Source organism: Glycine soja, chromosome 4 (genome assembly GCF_004193775.1).
Source record: "Glycine soja cultivar W05 chromosome 4, ASM419377v2, whole genome shotgun sequence".
NCBI lineage: Eukaryota > Viridiplantae > Streptophyta > Magnoliopsida > Fabales > Fabaceae > Glycine > Glycine soja.
This window is the reverse complement of record NC_041005.1, coordinates 47,723,177-47,744,693: the sequence shown is the minus strand read 5'-3', so window position 1 is coordinate 47,744,693 and position 21,517 is coordinate 47,723,177. Positions and strand designations below refer to the sequence as shown.

Below are 21,517 nucleotides of genomic sequence, written 5' to 3'. Positions count from 1 at the left end.
GGAGGATAATAATTTCAATTCAATGCTTGAAGATTGTAATAAGGGTGGCACTGAAATAACATTGCTCATGAAATAAAAGATATACAAACAATCATAAGGTGTGTCACAAGTGACAAATAGTTTGGGTTCTTTAACCATGTGATGATAGGGGTTTGATCAATGATTATGTGCATAGAGCAGCACCTGTAAGGTAAAGATATTGTCCCTTAATTAATACTTTACTTTTTCAGGAGATTAGTCCCATGGTTTCTGTTTTTTGGAATACCTTCGGCTCCAATCTCAGATCTAAACAAAAGATATACAAACAACCATCATTGCCCACATCAGTTTTTACCCTTTGCTAGGGAGGGCGTGGATGGGGTTTAATAGTCTACATGAAACGGTTTGTATTTCTGTAGGTCAAGCACGATACTGGCAACTGAGCCAACAGCAGCTGCAACTGATACTATGAGACAAACAACACTTAAGATTTGCATACCAATCCATCTACTACTCCACCTAGGGGTCCTCTTTTGTTTGATACTCATCTGCACTGGGAGAAAAACACTTAAAGGCCAAAACCCCAATGCTCCAAGAAGTCCCAAAACGTCATTGAAGAATGGAATTAACATTGCTACAATAGTGGTTATGATAACAAACACCGTTCTCCAAACTAATCTAAATGGGCTTAGATTGTAAGGTGAAAAACCAGGAATTGGAACTTTGTATTCCGTGTCAACTTCGGGCCATCTTTTTGAAGCCCATTTCTCCACAAAGGCAAAGAGTGGCTGGGCATAAACTTGGTATGCTCCCACAAGGTGAATTACGATAGCAGCATTGGCAATATCTATGAGCCAATATGGGTTAAAAAAACCAAATCCTGTGAGCAGGTTCCCAGGAGCTGAATCTCCAAAAGCAGCATAGCCCATGAAGCCACAAAGCATATAAAATGTTGTGGTTACTCCAATACTTATCTTAGCAGACTTCTTCATTGTCTTTGCTTCAGATGGTGGTGATTTTATGGTGTCCTGTGTAGTCAGAATATTACATATTCATGTTCAAATCCTTCCACTAACAAAACTAAAAACTAATATTTAGCGATAAAAAAAAATACTGCATGTTAATTAGTTTCTAATAATATTCTTTTTTTATCTCAATGTTAAAACAGAAGAAAAAGGGTGAACCTGAATTTCAATGAGGATTTGAGAATATGAGTAGGCAAAGGCTATGTCACCAAGACCTTGGAAAACCCCCCATACTTTTGTGGCCTCAGTCACAGTTCCAATCCTTACTCCTGTGAGACTACCCTTGAAAGTACCCGTTTCTGTTTAAGAAACAATTAAAAAAGAAAAAACATTAGCCAAGATTTGGTTTTTAAATAGTACTACTTAAACAAAACAAAACAAAACAAAAAAAAAGAGTAGGAATATAACCTGCAACTTTAGCAATTCCAAGAGCGAGGCCAATTGTGGAATAGGCAAATGACATGATTGCTGCAACTATGGAGAGCCACCATGTTTTATGAAAATCTGGAATTTGAGAAAATAAAATTTGGATTATGCCAAAACCGATCATGTATGGGTTGCTTGAAACGTGACATGGATTTTTTACGCCTGAAGAATGGAAACAGTTGGACCTTTTTATCGCCCTGTCAACCAAAAACAAGTTAAATTGAAACAAGCCCATAATTAAACTAGATAATCAAACAAGATAATTCTATGGTTAGAAATAAATATTGCGACGTCACAATGAATGAGGTAATTTCAATAGATACAGAAATCTATATCCAAATTTTTTATTGAAGTAAAATTATCTAAAAAAGCAATTACTATTACTATTAATTATTATTATTAAAGAAACTAATAAATAACATTTTTAATGATAACTTGAATATTTCATCATAAAAATTGTAGAAAAAGCAAAAAGCAAATTAGATTATATAAGGTTAAACGTTTTTTTTTGTACAGATATATAGGTTAAACGCTTAATATCATAAAAAGTTAATTGATATGTCAAAATCATTTTGTTTTGTATTGTACATGAAAAAAAATCAACCAAGAGTTTTTATTTAAAATATTTGGATTATTCATTATTTTTTAAAAAAACTGGCCTAAAGTTAGGAACCAAAATTAATTAATTCATCCGAATATTCTAAGTCTACGCCAATTACTACTTAGTCTCAACTTACCAGAAATTGACTCAAAGGAAAGAAAAAACTAGTCAAGTTTGGAACACGTGCTAAATATTCTATTATTTACTAATGAATCACAAAAAAGAAAACCAGTTATAATAGATATACGATTTATATATTACCAAAAAAATATATACGATTTATAATAATCTGTGAGATCCTCACGGGTATGATAATCAATAAATGGTTAACTTTATAAGTACAAAATGCTAGAATTGATTTAACATATTCCCAAAAATAAAAAGAATTAATTGAAGTTTATTGTAAAAATCTTATTTAAAGTGACTCGTAAATTAATGTTCATATTTGAAATAAATTAATGATAAACTAAAAATTATTTCACTCTATTATATTTATAATTTTTTTGTCATAAATAAGAGATTATGAATGTTTTTTAATTTAACGGGTTTAATTAATACGAAGAAAATGATCAATTTATATAAAGAAAAATAAAATAAAATTTATTGATTTAATTCTTATTTTGTTTAATCTAATAAATCTAAAAATTGATTTGAAAATAAAGTGAACTCTTATTGTTCCTTTTTAGATATTTTTTTAGTAATAAATACTTACCCTTCCTATATATTAGTTACATCTTAGAAGGAATACTTATCTTATTTATAAGTTATTAATTAAAACGAATATTTTTCTCTCCACGGAGAAAGGCAAGAAATTCATTATAAGCCATGAGGATTTGTTGGCATTGGTTGTGGAAGACTCGCTAGAGTATGAACATGTCTTCCCTTCCTACTTGAACCAATTACAAGAGGAGGAGATGAACTCGAATATGCTATTGCAGAAAATGATTAAAAGTTTAAATGCAGCGTAGTCTTCAAATGCAGTAAAAATGGTTGTCTTTCAAGGGTGGCGTTGTCTTCAACCCACACCAAAAAATGAAGAATTTTTTTTAAATAATTAGTTTAATTGCCATAACCATTATTAAGAGATTAATAGTAGAGAATAGGGATCCTTGACTTGTTAATTCTTGATGGTCATTAGATAAGATTTTATTATAAGAGAGATTAAAAGTTACTATTGATCCATATTCATTGATGGAGATAGTGGAATAATCACTTATATATGATGTTTGTTGAGGCAGTGGAAGAGAAATATTGAGATTAAAGATTGCTATTGATCCATATCCATTGATAAGAATAATAGAGTAATGAGTAAATATTAATAATGACATAGAAGAAAAAGAATGTGAGATGATAATTTAGGCTAAACATTTAATTAGTTATTAGTAAAATTAGTTGGATGTGTAATTATATTAGGATGTAATTGGAAACTTATTTTATTTTTAGACATATTTAATAAATTAATTTCTTTTCCTTAATTTTAATGATTTGGATGAAAGTGACTAATATATAAAATTCTTGTGAAAATAAAGAAAATCAAGTTTGTAAGATGGATGATTTCAAGATAATGTAAGTGGTGACTCACATCATGCTAATAGAAGCTGCAATTGTGTATCCTACAGCGGTTCCGTAAAGATTTGAGTACTGAACTACCCCACAAAACGTATCATAATACCCGCCTGCAAAATCCATTACAACACACGTTACAAGCAATTCCATTTCAAAAGGAAAATATTTTGTGAACAACAAGTCAATAATGTACAACACATTATTTGTCCTTTTTATTTTAAAGTATTTTTTTCAAGATTTATGCATATAGAAAAATATAAAATAAAGATAATCATATACTATAATGACTTAATAAGACACTCAGTCAAATAACAATTTGGTTTAGAAAAGATTGATTGTCTGCTTATACTGTATACACAGAAATCTCTGTTCACACGAAAACATTTCAACAAATTCAAGCACGACAGACGCGTGACTTAGAAACTTGGAATGCAATCAATGATGCTGATATAGTCAAAAGAAAAATATAAGCGTGAGTATTATAAGTGTAACAGGATATATGATGTGACAGTAAATACAAAATAATATTGTACTTATATGCTATGAAGTACGGATACTTCAGTTCCTTGTCGTGTTCGATGTTCGACACGTGTTCATGTCCGTGCTTGACATCGACACGACACCCGTATTACGTTTTATATTTTGGACATTATAGATGTCTGCATGTCCGTGTCGATGTCATGTCCGATGTCCGTATCGGTATCGATGCTTCATAATTTATATGTCCTATTAGTAAGGGATAAAATTATGTCTTTCATATAATTTTATGTTATACAATTAAAAAAAAAAACACGCCATATGATGCTACAACTACTCATAATTAATGCGTATATATCAATTTATTTTACCAAGAATGGATTGAACTGCATCCATGAAAGTATAGTTTCTCTTCCCCGTAACGGGGTCACCGCACCGATAACAATCAGCCAGAAGCGACGTCGTATACAACGTAACAGCACTGAAGAAGATCATAACTACAGGCCCAGCAACCCAACCCATTTGAGCCATGGCCCATGCCAAAGACAGCACCCCAGAACCCACCACTGCTGTTATTATGTGCGAGCTTGTAGTCCAAACGTTCCCTGACCCATCAAATATCAAATCATATCATATATTAATATACAAATTATTTACCAATAAGATTTCTTATGATAGCAGCGAGAATTGAATTCACGTCTTACTAAAATATGAAGTTATTCTTTATTAACTAGATTGGTCTTTGTTGGATGTGAAAAAATAAAATAAAATAAAGTATATTAAAGTTTACCTGTTCGTTTAACATGACCATCATCATCGTAGAATTTGGACTCACTTTGTGAAGAAACACCATCTATGGAGTAAGCCTCCATGCCAAAATCTTGATGGTGGCCAAGGTTGGTTCTGGAAGATTTTTCAACCATCTATTAAATGGAGAAGAGACTATTGAATTTGATGATATATACTACTGATCTAGCTTGTTGTGTTCGTCCCAACAATGATGGATGGAGTTGGGTTCATAAATAAAAAACAATACACGTGCCCAAAAGAAAAAAGAGGTTTGGTACAAATACTATTGTATGCACCAGCCACCAGCAAGGTTAGTGATCCATATTGATGCAAATCAAATCACTATTGGCTTCGTGGGTGTCAAATGAAAATGGAGGGTATTTATAGGGGTTCAATATAATTCATAGAATAGTGGAATTCGTCACGACCCTTCACTAAAAGATAATAGTTATTACAAGAAACAATGAATAATAAATAAGTATACGGTTGTTATTCACCTTTTTAAAATTAAAAGAACATGAATTATTTAAAAATCTGATACCATATTTAAGTTGCAAAAATGCCAATATATTTCAGTTAATCTTAAAAGGAAAACTCATTTAAAAAGATGCAAACAAATTAAATAAATCAATAAATAAAATGAATATGATGATAAAAAAAAATGCACATGAAATGAATAACAAAGCATACATAGAAAACAAATGGTGTTTAATTTTGCTATATATCTTGTTTAGATTTATTTTCTATAACAAGTCGAACCTTTTATTTTTTTTCTTTAGAAAATCTCTTTTCAAACAATGTTTTCAATCACATAACATGTCTTTAAATTTCAAACTTTTTAAGTGACAAAATTTATGTAAAACCTGAAAATATTACCAAAATAGCTACAGCCTCGATAAAAAAAAAGTCAAGCCATAATCAAAACATGTGAGATTAACTATTAACTAATTGTGTTGAGACTTCATTGGTCAACTAAAAAATTTACTGACCCAAACTCAAATAAGGAAGACAAAAGATCCTTAATATTTTTCCTTTTTTTTGGTGCATTTTCAATTTTCTTGGTCAATATCAGATGACTAAAAAGCAAGTTGGTTTTCAAGTTGACTAGAGAATCAATCTGTTCTATTCCTTGTAACAAAAAAAAAAAAAAAATCTATTCTATTCCTAAAACTCATGTGGCCCAAACACACAAACCCCTTTCCCTGTGTGCGCAGTATAATCTTCTTTTTTAGTCGTAATTGGTGCATACTTTTGAAGCTTCAAGTTTCAACACATAAAAAATGTTTATCTTCTACATTTTCTTTGTAAAACATCAAGAAGATAAGGAGAATATATAACACAGCACCATCGATAACACACACATTATTCTAATTCAAAGAGAAATGAATCTTTGAATATTCCTTTTGCATTGGATGGTTGTGGTTGTTGGGTTTATTCTTTCTGCCCATAACAAGTTGCTCCAACATTTCAATTTCTGATGCACATTTGCCTGTCAAATATATTTCCTAACAGAGGACAGATTGTGGAATATTGAAACGATGTACTTGTTAATTGTTATCAAATTACATTATTACGGTCGAAACAAAGAGCAAAAGCAATTCGTTTCCAAAAGTTCAAAACACGCTGAAAAGTTTTAGAATGAGAACCAAACAGACCCTATTCATAGTGCTTTATGCATTCCTTGCTTGTGTATAAGATGTAAATGTAAATATTCAGATTCAGCAAAATCTAAAACCCAGTGAAACTCAAACAAAAATACAAAACCAAATACTTAAACTGGGCATTCATATCAAGACCACAGAGTAGAAAGCAGTGATGAAATTCATGAATTTGAATTCACAAGCATGAAAATAAAAGAGAATGGAAGAAATTAACATTACTTGATTAATGTGGAACCCAAAGAGAAGGTTCGTTCTTGTTGTTGCTGCTGCTGTGGGGAGTGAGAATGAGTTTGGTCAACCAAACCATACTGAGCAGCTAGCTCTCATTACTCTTGTTGTTTATAGTATGGCTGGGCTTAAGATTCGGTTCAATTTTGGCGTGTGGGACAACGACCATTTTCTCTGTCACAACCGTTCACATTTTCCTACTTAATACACAGTATTTTAATTAACTAAGCAATTAATTTTCAAATCAAATGTCAATGATAATTAATTCTGTAACTTTTTTTCAAAGAAAAAATTATACAAACTGACACACAGGTATGAATCTAAAGGGGGCAAGAAGGGACGCGAGCCCCTCCTCTTTTCAAACTTTTCATATATATATATATATATATATATATATATATATATATATATATATATATATTAATTAATTAAGTTAGTATAAAATTAATTTTTTATGTCATTATTATAATAATGATTAATATTAATCAGTATAAATTGTGTATGTTATTTTATTGAAATGATTAAAGTGATAATAATTGGTTGCTCGTATTAAATTTAATTTCGAAATTTTGGGTTTAAATTTTGTGGATAGAAAAAACGTGATTGAATAGAAAAATTTTATCAAGTTTTTGATATAAATTAATCATCGATCAAATGAATGAATATTCTATATCAATAAAATAAAATGATAAAAAAAACACATGTCGAAGAGTTTAGTGAAAAAAAATCAATTTTTAATAAATGACTATTTATTTACCATGTAATTTTCGTATAACAAAAGCAAGTATTTCTAATCGATCTAATTTAACTAATCTACTGAATTCCCTCTCCCCCCAACATCATGAATATGTTACAATTGAACTGACAGAAAATAAAATAGACAAGAATATGAGAAGGAGAAGCCGAAGAGAAATAAGATAGACAAGAATATGTTATTGGAATCATTGGATCTACTTCTTAACCTCAATGGTTTTTTTTTAAAAAAAAATTTAGGGATAAAAATAAAATAGACAAATAGGAAATACAATAAAATTCCTATGAGAATAGAAAGAAAGAAAATTAGAAATGTGAAATTTTCGTTTTTTATTTTAAAAGGAAAAAATGTAGGATAAAAAACTTTCTCTCTCAGGTAATGTAAAAATAGAGGAAGGTGAATTTTTTATTTTTAGTTTTCTAAAAGTTAAATATTTTTATAAGAAAAATTTGAAAATAGTAAATAATTTTATGTTAAGAAAAATGGAATAAAATTTTGAATTTTTTTAATTACTATAAAAACATTTTTCAAAAAATATATTTATTTCTTTTTACTATGTCTTTTACTTATTTGAATACATAATAAAAGTTGTTTTCTGTACTTTTAACCATTTACATAATTTTTTTTTTAGTTTTTATCTTTTACACTTTTCACTTTTTTTTGTCACCATTTTATCAAAGTTATTTAACATCTTTAATAATGATTAATCTCGGTCCATAGATGATCTCCTTTAGGAGATCTTTTCTTTTAGTTATGTTTTTTTCCTATCCATAATCCTTAACACATGAGACTTTAAATTTTTTCACTTATTTTCTTTGAGTGAATAGTATGTGCACTATATTTGTAACATTATTATAATATATAAACTATTATATTATTTGATACGTTTGTTAATTTTATGATTACTATAAAATTCATACAAATTCTAATTAATTAACATGCATAAAAGTGAAATTATATTTCTGTTATTATTAATTAGGTGACTTTGGTAGGAGAGAAAAAATTTATTTCTAAAAAATCATAGGTTGAAAAACTTAGTTTCCCATGTTTGGGTTACATTAAAAAAATAACATTTATGAGAAAGAATATTTTTTAGGAAAGTTTTTTTTAATAAGTTTCCTACAAAAACTTTTTTATGAGAGAGGTGGAAATTTTATTTTGCCAGGTTTAAATTTTCTTTTATTATAATAAAAATATTGTTATTTTTTTTTATTAAATTATATAATGTGTTAAATAATTCAAATAATTAGTAAAAATATGTGTAACTCTTTGATTCTTAGAAAACTTACCTAAAGATTCTTGATTTTCAATCAAACAAATTCTATTCATTCATAAGAATCATGATTTTCAAGTATGAAAAAAAATTTCTACTACCAAATGTCTCTTAAGAGAAATTTAACCATAAATATGTAAATCACATCATATTATTTAAGCTTAACTAGTGATCAAATTTAAGTTATGAATATATAATAGAGAGAACTTTATTATTGATGAAAATCTTATCCAACTTTAATAAAATTGTCTTCCATAAAACATATTTATCTATAAAAAAATCTAGAAAAGTTCCCTTGAACAATGGACGACCTAAACAAACATTACACAATCCTTATATTGGATAAAAGCAACGAGGTCATCATAGCAATGGCATGTCTTGTCAATTTGTCATGGTAACAAACCAAACTACCAAAGGGTTAAGGACTCACTTATAGGCGTGCTTGTGAATGGTGTGAGCTAAAATAAAACAAGCAGCTGCAAAGATAAATGGGACATATGCATACCTCCACCATTTCTATTTTTATGCAACCCGTGTACGTAACCTACATACATTAAATTACATGTGCTCACCTTCACGTGGCCTAATTTATTTAGGCCAATCCCCACAATTTCTCTATTCAATCAATGCATTCTATTTAATTCTAGTCCCCCCCCCCACAAGGTTCCATTCTCTCAGCATTCACGTGTCAATCTTTTACATATTAACCGCGTAAATTGTTTGTCAGACACGGTGTTTGTTCTACTATTTTGTTTTCTTTCTTCCTGGGTGGGATCAGGTATCAACTCTATTATTACTCTGCCAAATTATTGTCGCACGTACGTGTACATGGATTACGATTTCTTATTGAAATCTGATATCATAGTCGCATGGCATGAAATCTGATTGTGAATTTTATATTAGAATTATACATATATAACGTCACCACTCACCAAAAAAATATGCATATATAGTAATATATTGTTAAACAAATTTTATCTAAGTACTTCCTTCCTAGTAGCATGGCTTGTTTAAAATCCCTTGAAGCCTATATTCAATTCATGGTATTGGACTGGCCATGCTATGGCTTCGGTTTCCAATCTGATCCAGTTCAATGCATGAACGTGCCATAAAACTAAATTTAAAAACGATCAGATTAAGAAGCTACTAAAAAAAAAGTCACTAAGATTAGTCCCATTGAATGGTGAATCACAATTTAAACTACCAATTTCATTATATATTAACAAAATGTTCCTTGGAACTAACCTCCCAAGGGGGGAAAAAACAAATAAACCTTCTCTAGCAACTATAATTTCACCCCGCAAAGCATCCACGGTACGTGCAAATATTTTAGTTTTTGCCCTCATAAACTCTATTCCGACAATTTCAATATCACATGCATGTTCTTCCAAAAATAATAGCCACATCTTTTTTTTTTTAATATAAGCAAATATTTAATAAGAAAATTCTGAATTAAGTACAAGTTGTCCAATTCAGGTCTCCAAAGCAAGGTACAAACTGAAACTACAAGGAAAGATTGTACAATCCTATAATCCCCACGCCTGCTAGCATTGGCTATTACGTGAGACCCCCAAAATGATAACAAACTCACATTGCTCCTTGCATTTTAACAGAGAAAAATAGTCACATCTATATTTAATTTGTATATTCATTTAGACTTGACTCAAACAGGAGATTTGAACATTCGCATACATCATATCACTATTAATTCTAGCGCTTGAGAAACCATGAACCTGCAATTTAACTCCTGTGTACAAGAAGAGGATGCTTCACTTTCCTCACAATGTTTTTCACTCCAGATATACAGTCTCCAAAATTGTTCCTTCCGAATTTGGATAGACAATTATTAATCAAATTACATTAATGAGAGAAGGTTGCAACATTGGAAGCAGGGATACGAACTTAACAGGACACGATTAAGACAATACAATTAACATATATATAATACAGAAAAAAATAATATTTACATTAAATTACAAATCTCCAATCAAAATACAAACACGTTTCATAAGTAATATAAGATAATAGACTACTAAAACTTTTAATCATTATGATGTACCACTTGTATTGGTACAAAATAATGAAAAAATGTAGACTAAATGCATTGGACAGCAATTATTCGAAGTTCCGATTCTTAAATTATCATAGGGATAATTTTTATCTAGCACCACTTGTAAGATAATGATACAATAGAGATCACAACCATCACCACCCTCAGAGTTTCTTACATCCCCAAGGAGGCAAATAGATTATGTGGTGTTTAATAATCTGAACTGAATGGTTTGTATTTCTGGAGATCAAGCAAGACACCAACCATTGAGCCAAGACCAGCCGCAATTGTTACTATGAGGCACACCACACTCAGCAATTCCAGGGAAATCCATCTCATACTCCATTTTGGGATCCTCTTTTGCAAGATATACATCTCCACAGGAAAGTACACCGTTAGAGGCCAAAACCCCAATGCTCCAATCACTCCCAAAATATCATTGAAGAATGGAAGCAACATTGATATAACAGTGGTTATGATCACAAACACTGTCCTCCAAACTAGGCTAAATACGTTCTGATTGTAGGATTGCAAACCGGGAATTGAAATTTGGAATTCCTTGTCAATTTTGGGCCATCTTTTTGCTGCCTCCTTCTCGACAAATGCAAAGAGGGGTTGAGCATACACTTGGTATGCCCCCACAAGGTGAATTACAATAGCAGCATTAGCAATATCTATAAGCCAATATAGTTTATGGAAACCAAATCCAGCAAGCAGGTTCCCAGGTGCTGAATCCCCAAAAGCAGCATAGCCTACGCAGCCACAAAGCATATAAAATGTTGTGGTCACTGCAATACTTAATTTTGCAGCCTTCTTCATTGTTTTTACTTCAGATGGTGGAGATTTGATGGTATCCTGTGTAGTCAAAATATTGTATATTAATTAGTTTGGATAAAGCTTGTTGCACATCATGTATACTATTCACATATCTTCATACTTGGAGTATGTGGTGAAATACGTGCATAAAAAATGAAGTGGGATCAGCCATAATCAGATGGTAAAATTTGCATATATGTGATGTTATATGGGTGTATATAGCACATTAATGAATTATTTTACATGATAAAATTCTATTTTGTTTTCACTTAGAAGAAGGGAAAAAAAAGGTGTACCTGAATTTCAAGGAGAACGAAAGAATATGAATAGGCGAAGGCTATGTTACCAAGAGCTTGGAAAACACCCCATACTTTTTGGGCCTCTGTCACAGTTCCAATGCTTATTCCAGTGAGGCTACCCTTGAAAGTTCCCGTTTCTATTACAAAACCAATTAAACAAAACAGGCTAAAATGTAAGAACCCATTTTAATTATAGGTCAATCATACAAAATACTCCTATATCATGATTCTATGTTGTAGGTCAACTTAAGCTCATGTAGATATGCGAAAGTGTAACATAGATTCTTTCACATATCTACAAGAGCTTAAGTTACACTTTTATATATGTTACAATAAGTTCAAGAGTCGCACTACAAATTTTGAACCATAAGAGGTTTTCTGCAATAAACCTATAATTGCAGGGGTTATGTGCCAATAAAATGTCATCCAAGAATTAAAAGAGAATTTGCATCAAAGTGAAGTAGGAATATAACCTGCAATTTTGGTAACTCCAAGAACGAGACCAATTATGGAATAGGTGAAAGACATGACTGAAGCAACTATTGAGAGCCACCACATGTTATGAAAATCTGGAATTTGAGAAAAGAAAATTTGCACTGCACCAAAACCGATCATGTATGGGATACTTGGAATATGACATTGGTTTTCTCCATCAGAGAATTGGATGATACAGTGAGACCTTTGGATTGCCCTGTCAATCAAAACCAGTAAAATTGAAATAAACCGATCAACCATTCAACCATTATCGTTGTGCAGTGGCAATGAAGTGAATGAACTATTATGCTGCATGATTCAGTTGTGTGATACATTTTACTACACCATAATATATTATGTAATTTGCCATCAATAGAACTAATACTTAACTTGATTGATTGAAGTTTACTAAAGTATTAATTAAATTTATTTCTAGATGATTGTCCATATTTGAAACACATTAAGATAAATTAAAATTGATTTTATTTTTTAAAAATTATTTTGTTATCTTTTCTTAATTTTTTATACACACTAACTTAAAACAAAGATTATTTTAAAATTAATTTAATTTAATTTGTATTACTTTCCTATTTATTTATAAATAAGCTCAATTCTAAAGTTGATGATTTCAAAGACATAGTAAGGGTGAACTCACTTCATGCTAAGGGAAGCCGCAATTGTGTATCCTATCGCACTTCCGAAAAGATTTAAGTACTGAACTATCCCACAAAACGTAACACTGTACCCGCCTGCAAATCAATAATAAAGCATGTTATGGCACATCATACATGCACTTCATTTTAAAAAGATTATGATTGTCAATGTATATACAGAAATGTTAATCCACGTGAAAGTTTTTAGTAAATTCAATTACAAACATGTAAACTTGAAACTTTGAATGGTCAGTGCATGCTAAGGCTCCATTTACTTTTGTATTCATTTTCTGTTTTTATTTTTTAATTATAAAACTGTCACCTTATTTTTCAATTTGTTTCCTGTACACATATTTGGAAACAAGAAATAAATTAAAACAAAGTGACAGTTTTGTAATTAAAAAGTGAAAACAGGAAATGAAAACACAAGTAAATGACCTTAAAATAGTCAAAAGGAGGTACTTTTGTTAGTAAAGAAGATAATCACATCACTTAAACTTGAATAGTTGAATTCCAAAATAAAAGATGTGTCTTATGGTGCTATTCATATTAATGTGTATATGTATCATACCCAGAATGGTGCTAACTGCATCCATGAAAGTATAATTTCTCTTCCCGAATATGGGGTCACCAGTACGATAACAATCAGCTAGAAATGATGAAGTATACAAAGTGACTATGCTGAATAAGATCATCACTGCAGGACCAGCAATCCAACCCATCTGAGCTATTGCCCAGGCTAAGGAGAGCACCCCAGATCCTACCACAGCTGTTATTATGTGGGAGCTTGTAGTCCAAATGGTCCCTGCCACATAGTAAGGTATTAGATATCATTCATCATTCCATACAATCAAAGAAACAAAGATAACGTAAAACAGTAAAAGTAAAGATATGATTAATATGTGTACCTGTTCGTTTAAGACGGCCATCATCGTCATAGCATTCAGGATCACTTTTTAAAGGCATGCCATCCATGGAGTCCTCCTCAATGTCATAATCTCGACAGTAGCTAAGGTTTGTTCTCGAAGCATATTCTACCATCTTTAGATGGACAAGAGATCTAAAGCAGAGCAAATATAATTGAGAAACTAGTGCGATAAATCTTATTTTGTTTGTCCAAGTACTTGAGCTTCACTTACAAATCACATACAAATTATAAGAGCATGCAAGAACAAGAGAGGGTGCTACAACACTATGCATCAGGTAGGCTCAGTAGTAATGACATAGATCAGTTATGGGATGAATAGAGAGGGTATTTATAGGGGTTTAATTAAACTTTAAGATATGAAATTATTATGGCATAATTTAAAAGGAAAATGCGAAGTAGTCAAAATCTCAAGAGTCAAAATTTTGCTATTACAATTACAAAGGATTAGAAGTTCTTACCACTATATTCTATACAAAAACCATATTGGTCAACTTTACTCTCAAAAGAGGAGAAATGCTTGAGCCTTAAAGAAACTATTCGCATAAAACAACCTAACTGTATCACTCCATGTTTGAATGGAATCCCCAAATAAGTACTACTACTAAAATATTCAATAATATGGACCAGAAAATAAATAGTATAGGAATGATTATACATTTATGAATATAAGTCCTACACCTAAAATCATCTAAGTGAGTTGCACAGACTAAATCAGTGTCACTCAACTAACCATGTTGCAAGTGACGTCCATACATCTAAGTTGAAAAACAATCAAGGGTCTCTACTTACTTAACCTTTGTTAGAGTAGTTAGACATGTTACCCTGTTATCTGTTCCTATAAAAAATTATATTTAACTGTTGCATTATCTATTGGGCCTGTTACATTCTGTCATTCTGTTAGGTACTGAGAGTTGTGAGTTGTTCTTTCTCAGTTAGAGTAGCCACTTCAATAGTTTAGATCCTCTCCTGTTGTTAAGTAATACGATATGGTCATATTAGAAAAAGAAAGACACAATTATATTTAAATAAAGATTTACCATGATAGGTAGGAGACTAAGATAAACTAATTACATTAAAAAGAATTGCGTCGTTTTCTCTCTAGTATGACCATATTATATTACTTAATAACAGGACAAGATCCAAATTCTGAATCATTATTCTCATAACCTGAGTTTCTCTTCTCTTCTATAGCTTTCCTCATTTCTCTTGTTTTCCATTGCTTCTCCAGTCACAACTATCTTATATTATAAATTATATTATTATAATACAATTACCACAAGTTGAAATAATTCTAACATGATTGGAAATTAATAAATTTTGATTGTTCTTCATATAAGTTAAATAATACAAATTTATTATCGTAGCACTACTTAACAATTTCCTTAGAATTTAAATTATTTCCTTATCATGTATGGATTGCAAAAATTAAAACATAATAAAAGTGTTTCTTAAGTAAATAACTAGCACTTAGTAATTATTTATAATTGAAAATATTGGATATCAAAATTTATTTTTGTCCTTTAACTCAAAATACTACATGTTTGAATTGAAAAAGAATTGCAAAAGCTATTATGGTTTTAACTATTCTAAATAATTTATCTTTATTGTTTCAGTTAATTTTAATGAATCGTTATACTTATTTATGAAATTAAATTAAATGCATATATAAAAAAAATTATTTACTTTATTTTCAAATAGATATTACTGATAATAATTGGTCAAATTGAGCTGCATTAATTTGAAAATTCAGAATTAAGTCAATGTAAATTTACACAAAAGAAACATTTAATAAAATTATTCAGTGCAAAAACATATATTATCATCTCCAAAAAAAAAAAATATTTTAGTACAACAACTAATGAAGTGGTAAGTGATATTTGAAAAGCAACTAATGTCTGTTTAGAAAAAAAATTCTCCACAAACATTTATAAACAAAGAAAATAAGGAAAATTGAAAAAAAGTTCTTCATAAGCCAAAATTAACTTATGCAAGATTAAAATCAACTTTTGAAGAAGCAAATATATGAGAACTACTAGCTTATGCGTAAGCTAATTTTTTATTTTTTCTTCTTATTTTATTTTCTTATATAAGTGTTTATAAAGAAATTTATTTAAATATATCCTTAATATATAAGTGCCTCTGTCAAAAAACAAAAATATAAGTGTCAACACGTGATCATGACAGTATAATAATTGTTTTTTTCTTAAAAAAAACATCACAATTTTTTCTTAAATTCAAAATGAATAATCTTTTAAAAATAAGGTTAAATTCAAGAATCTAATTATAAATTAAAATTTTAATATTATAACCAATTAATTATTTATCCAAAAGCAATTAACAAACTCGATTGTTAAATTTATTAACATTAAATATTTATTTCAATTCATTTAAAATTTTAAAAAATATAAATTTCGTTTTGACTTAAATTCTTAAAACAACGAGCCCTTAAAGAACTACCAATACCATCAACCCAATGAATAGCAAAAAAATAAACCAACTCCATCTAATAGAGTCCTCGGCGTCTCCTTTTATTATTTTGGTATTTTCTTTTCTTTTTTATATCTAAATGCTCAATCTATAATTAGTTTTTATTTTCTTATTGAAAGTTGAAACAGCTTTCTTTTCCTTAGTCCTTGTTATCTGTATCGACCAACTCACTCGACAAAATCCCTATTATTAAAAATTAAAAATCCAACCCAGTAACTGAAAATACTAACTTTAACTTCTGTGGGAGAAATCAAAGAACTTAACTCAACAAAATACTTGTTAATGTCAAACACAAACAAACTACCGAGTAAAATATCCTTCACAACTTCAGCCCCTACAGAAAGAAAAATCTAGCTCATAAAATCCTAAGCTAAACCTAATTAGTAGTATTTCCATGTTTGATAAAGGCTTTGTTGATAAAAAACTAAAATAAAATCCATAAACACTTGTAGAAAAGAAAAAAGAAATATTTCATTTATGATGTGTTTGGATATCAGTTGAAATGGCATTAAATGAAAGAATCACACTTTTCAATGGACAAACGTGAGTGTTGGATTGAATTGGAAGTAAGTTCAGTTGGATGAAACGAAGCTAAAATACAAACACAAACTTTAGAGTTGATTGCTTTTGCCCGTTTTTGCTTTTGGATCACGGTGCAATCTCAGATTTTGAAAGTGAGTTGAAGAAAAGGATAGTGAAAGTGTGAAACTTGCTTTCACTAAACGTGATTTTAAGGAGGGGTTGAAAGTCAGAGACTCAGAATGCCCCAAATGAATGGATAAAAGATAAACCTAGGAAAGGAACCGGAAAACAACGAACGACCAAGGATGTTGGGGCTTCGATTGGCAGAGACTATGGTGATAATTTGGGATTTGGAAAATTGCTTATGGTATTATGATCTCATTAATGATTAAGAACACAAAACATGATCAAAGAGAATCCAATTGAAAAGACTCCACCGAAACAAAATAATTATCCCTAAAAGCATTCATTTCAACGCAAAGAAGCGAGCAATAGAAATCAGTAACAGAACAAGACAACAAGTCAAGAATGAAGGCAAAAAGTTGAAAAGTGATAAAAGAGAATAATAAGAAAAGCGAGTTTACTAGATTGCAGTGTGAATTCCGAAGAAGCAAAGGAGGCTATGGTGTGATGCGATGTTATCGGGAGAGAGAATTGCGGATTTGCAGTTCCCTCTCGTCCCCCCTACTGCGGTGAAGTCGTCCACCGCTGCTCCTTGCCTTTCACAATTGCTACTACTTATCAAATCAAATGTACTTATATCAAATACATTTTTTATTTTATTTTCAAGGTAAGCATCGATTTATAATTGGTCAGATTCATTGAAAAAAATCTAAGAACAAATTTTTTATTAAATATTTAATGGGAACTATTCTTATGCCGCACATGCGTATGTATTATTGCATAAAACTAACTACAAAATAAATAAATAAAAAGATGAAATTTGGTCGCCATTCACGTGTGGGAATAAATAAGGCGTTTATTTCACGGATTTTTTTTATTTCCAAAAATATGGGGTTAGAAAATTTATTCTCACTTTGTTATGAGGTGATCAAATATTATTTGAGAATATGTCGGCTTTTTTACGGAAATGGGTTAATTTTTTTAAAAAAAATCATAGAATGAGTAAATTTTAAAAATATTATGAATATGAGTAAGTTATCTTTTAAATATGACTTTTTTTTTTAATACCGTGGATATGAGTAAATTTTAAAATTATTATAAATGTTTTAACATATGACTTATGTATAACTATAATATTTTTAAAATCTAGCATTCTTGTAATTTTTTTAAAAAAATTTACCCATCTGTGTGAAAAAGTTGAATATATATGTCATATATATCTTTTTTAAAACACCTGGAATAACATTCTCACTCTCGTGATGTTTTTTTTTAAAGATATTCATTTGATTAAAGAAATAATCCGTTAAACAAACTAATCCTAAAAGAAAATTTCATAACTAATATATTTTTTCAAAGAGTTTAACAATGATGTATTATATTGATAATGCAAAACAATTTTACATTATCAATGTATAAAATTTTCTTTTTTTAAAGTTAAACTGTGATTTTAATTCTTTTATTTTTTGACATAATTTTAGTTCTTAAAATTTATAGTTTTATATCAAGTCACAATTTTTCATACATTATTTTTTATTTAACTTTTTTTATGATATCAAATGAATATGTTAAATCTAATATTTGATTAGACCAAAATAAAATAAAAAAATATGCTAAATTAAGGATTTAACCAAAAATATGATTTTTTAAAAATTTGATGATTGAAATCACCTAAGCAAACTAAAATTGTAAATAAGAAATTAAAGGGAAGCAAAATTACTATTTAACCTTTTTTAAAAAACAGATAATAGAATTTGTTAGATTACACAAACTTATTTTTAGTTTTAATAGATTAGCAAAATACATTCACAGTGTTGTAACGTATTCTAAAATAAATGAGTATACATTGTTAAATGCTTTTAGAATACATAAAAATTATAATTAAAAATTATCTTAAAATATGTTTACCGTCTAACTTCTTTGAAATTAAAAAAAAAATAGAAGAGATAAATACTGATATTTTTGTCTTTGTAAATTCACCGACTTCTTTTCTCTTTTTCCTTCCTGTTTGGCAAATTCAAATACATGAAAAGAAAAGAAAAAAATGATATTTGTATAACAAGTTGTAAAATAAAATGTACAACAAAGGTAGAAAGGGAATTTTTTTTGCAATATAACAATTGACGGATAAAAATGAGTAAACACAAAAAATAATATTTATAAATTGTTGTATCTATATCTATATTATTAATAAAGAAAAATAATTTTATTTGATGTAAATATTTTCATAAATAATTTTATTTTTATTAGTTTTTAAATTTTTATTACTTTTCTTATAATAATTATCCATTACTCATGTTGTTAGTTACTTTTTTTAACTTGTATTTTTAGTTAAAATAGACAAAGAGATAGGAGTGCCTCTCTCCCCTGGAAAATATAATATTCTTTCTTCTTCTTCGCTTCCTTTATGGAGTTCTATTGCTGCCGACTCTGCTTTCGCGGTTTTTGTTTTCTGTCTCTCTTTTCTTCTGCGGTTCTTTCCCTCTTTCCATGCCAATGCCATTTGAAAATTGGGTGCAAGTAACTATGCAGCTTCACTTTCTGAGTTCTGACTCTACAACTTGTTTCTTCGTTACGATATGTATAAAGAAAGAGTTATACACCCATACGGCAATAGTACGCACTAAAAAACGACTTTCAAACATTACACGGATTTGTTTTCCCAGTGATTGAAATGCCATCTTTGTTGGGATAGTTAGTTTTTTTTAACCGCGATTTTTATAAATGAAACCAATTTTCATCTAACGGTGTAAGCGTCCATTTCATGGAAGAGATTAAATTGATGTATTTTTAAGAATTAAATGCTCAAATTAAAACTTTTAAAAATTTAAAAATCAAATTAACTTATTTAAAATATCTTGAGGATTAAATTAATAATTAAGTTTTTTTATGAATTATTAAGAGATTTTATGCCAACTTGGGTTCTTGTAACACTTTTTTGGTTAAGTTGTGGGACTTAAGTTGAATATTCAACTGGCTAGAGATCTATCCATTCATAATGAGCTTGTTGTACAATTAATAATGTTAATGTTTGAGATATGTTTTTAGTTGCGATTAAGATGTTGAGTAATGAACTTGTTCAAACTTCTTTCGTCTTGTTATCATATTTATTGGTTATCCTTTATTGCTAACATTTTTAGAGAAGTTATAAAAGATGTATAGCTTTCTTGGTAAATTTGGATCATCAAAGATTTAATAATTTTAAATTTCATTTCTCTCTTTCTTAGCTCGACTCATCTTTCAGAATATTAGAAGATCTTATTTTTCATGCTTGATTAATGACATTTACATTTAAAATTAATATTTTATTGACATTTTTATCCAATCTAATCGGTATTGTCGCGTTGACAATGACAAATTCATTCTTCTGTGTCACGTATGCTATTTTACTAATGGTAATAGACGAAAATTAACGGCCGAACATTATTTTTCATACTTTTTACACTTTCGAAGATTAAATTTTATATTTTCATCTTTCAGAAGTTTATTTATCTGCGAATTACACATTTAAGAAAAAAAAACATTATTTACCTTAATTCTCTTACAATCATGACTCATAGATATTAGCAGTATGTTAATTTTATCTACCCACTACTTTCACAACTGTGTATCTAGTTTTATCAAAACTAAGTATGTAGTAGGTTGCAAAACTGACATTTTAAAGATGACTTGTTTATCTCTCCTACGCAATCTTCACTTGTAAGTTGGGTCAAGAATTTCTGTTTGGTAAAAATATATCTTCCTTACATGCCTTTTCATCCATAAGAATTATGGCATGTCTTCTACACTCATTCTTTCAATTGGTTTACTATGCATTTTCTATTTTGATATGGAGACCATACACGCTTTACATATTTAACTTCCATTTTTCATCCCCCTCCATTGTCATCTCTGATCTTATTAAATAGATTAAATAAAAGGGTAATGTAGGCATATACTATCAATTTATTGCCTGACTTTGTCTCTTCACCGTAGTATTTTGGGATTATGATCAACTTATGATAATTAGGGAATGCTAAAGTGATAATATGCTGCACAAACATTTGAATCGCATATATGAAATTAATGGATGATGTTTCCCATTTCGCAGATGGCGAAGGTGTAGAAATTGCACACTTCAATATACCTTCAATTGCACAAATATGTTGTTGTATTTTTGTTTCCTTTTGTAATGTTTATTTTTAACAGAAGCATATTTTCCCTGTTATTGTTTGCCTTTCTGGAGTTTGGATGTTTTGAGATTTTGTAGCTATTTGGGATGATTATTTTGATTGTGGAGACTTTTTTTATCCTTCACTAGTATGCACAGAACAATGAATGGCTTTCTGAAATTAATTTTGTAATTTGTATGCAGTAAGTATTCCATTTTTAATTAGAGTCTTACTAACA

The 21,517-nt window shown here is 29.5% G+C and overlaps 2 protein-coding genes across 4 annotated transcripts; both read right to left on the bottom strand.

Moving 5' to 3' along the window:
• Positions 1-3: 3 nt before the first annotated feature.
• LOC114410064 (amino acid permease 3-like) lies at positions 4-6,865 on the bottom strand. 3 transcript variants are annotated; one of them, XM_028373818.1, is made up of 7 exons: positions 6,744-6,865; positions 4,865-4,977; positions 4,446-4,679; positions 3,614-3,707; positions 1,413-1,627; positions 1,164-1,303; positions 4-1,007 (listed from the first exon to the last, which is right to left on the bottom strand). In XM_028373818.1, exons 2-7 carry the CDS (start codon positions 4,944-4,946, stop codon positions 363-365), a joined length of 1,410 nt encoding a protein of 469 aa, XP_028229619.1. In that variant the 5' UTR covers positions 4,947-4,977; positions 6,744-6,865; the 3' UTR covers positions 4-362. The 3 variants fall into 3 exon arrangements, with proteins under 3 accessions (XP_028229619.1, XP_028229618.1, XP_028229616.1); XM_028373817.1 differs by having other exon boundaries at positions 4,865-4,997; positions 6,744-6,845; XM_028373815.1 differs by lacking the exon at positions 6,744-6,865 and having other exon boundaries at positions 4,865-5,226.
• Positions 6,866-10,695: 3,830 nt separating this feature from the next.
• LOC114410061 (amino acid permease 4-like) lies at positions 10,696-17,758 on the bottom strand. The gene is made up of 7 exons (XM_028373811.1): positions 17,593-17,758; positions 13,980-14,131; positions 13,643-13,876; positions 13,074-13,167; positions 12,418-12,635; positions 11,942-12,081; positions 10,696-11,684 (listed from the first exon to the last, which is right to left on the bottom strand). Exons 2-7 carry the CDS (start codon positions 14,110-14,112, stop codon positions 11,040-11,042), a joined length of 1,464 nt encoding a protein of 487 aa, XP_028229612.1. The 5' UTR covers positions 14,113-14,131; positions 17,593-17,758; the 3' UTR covers positions 10,696-11,039.
• Between the last annotated feature and the right edge of the window lie 3,759 nt (positions 17,759-21,517).

Bases quoted from the DNA above. Each gene is read 5' to 3' on its own strand.
- LOC114410064 (XM_028373817.1), bottom strand. From the start codon at position 4,997: ATGGTTGAAAAATCTTCCAGAACCAACCTTGGCCACCATCAAGATTTT. The intron at 1,304-1,412 runs GTTATATTCCTA...TTTCTTAAACAG, and splicing joins TGGAATTGCTAAAGTTGCAG to AAACGGGTACTTTCAAGGGT. The intron at 1,008-1,163 runs GTTCACCCTTTT...CTGACTACACAG, and splicing joins AAATCCTCATTGAAATTCAG to GACACCATAAAATCACCACC.
- LOC114410061 (XM_028373811.1), bottom strand. From the start codon at position 14,112: ATGGTAGAATATGCTTCGAGAACAAACCTTAGCTACTGTCGAGATTAT. The intron at 12,636-13,073 runs GTGAGTTCACCC...TTTGATTGACAG, and splicing joins GCGGCTTCCCTTAGCATGAA to GGCAATCCAAAGGTCTCACT. The intron at 12,082-12,417 runs GTTATATTCCTA...GTTTTGTAATAG, and splicing joins TGGAGTTACCAAAATTGCAG to AAACGGGAACTTTCAAGGGT.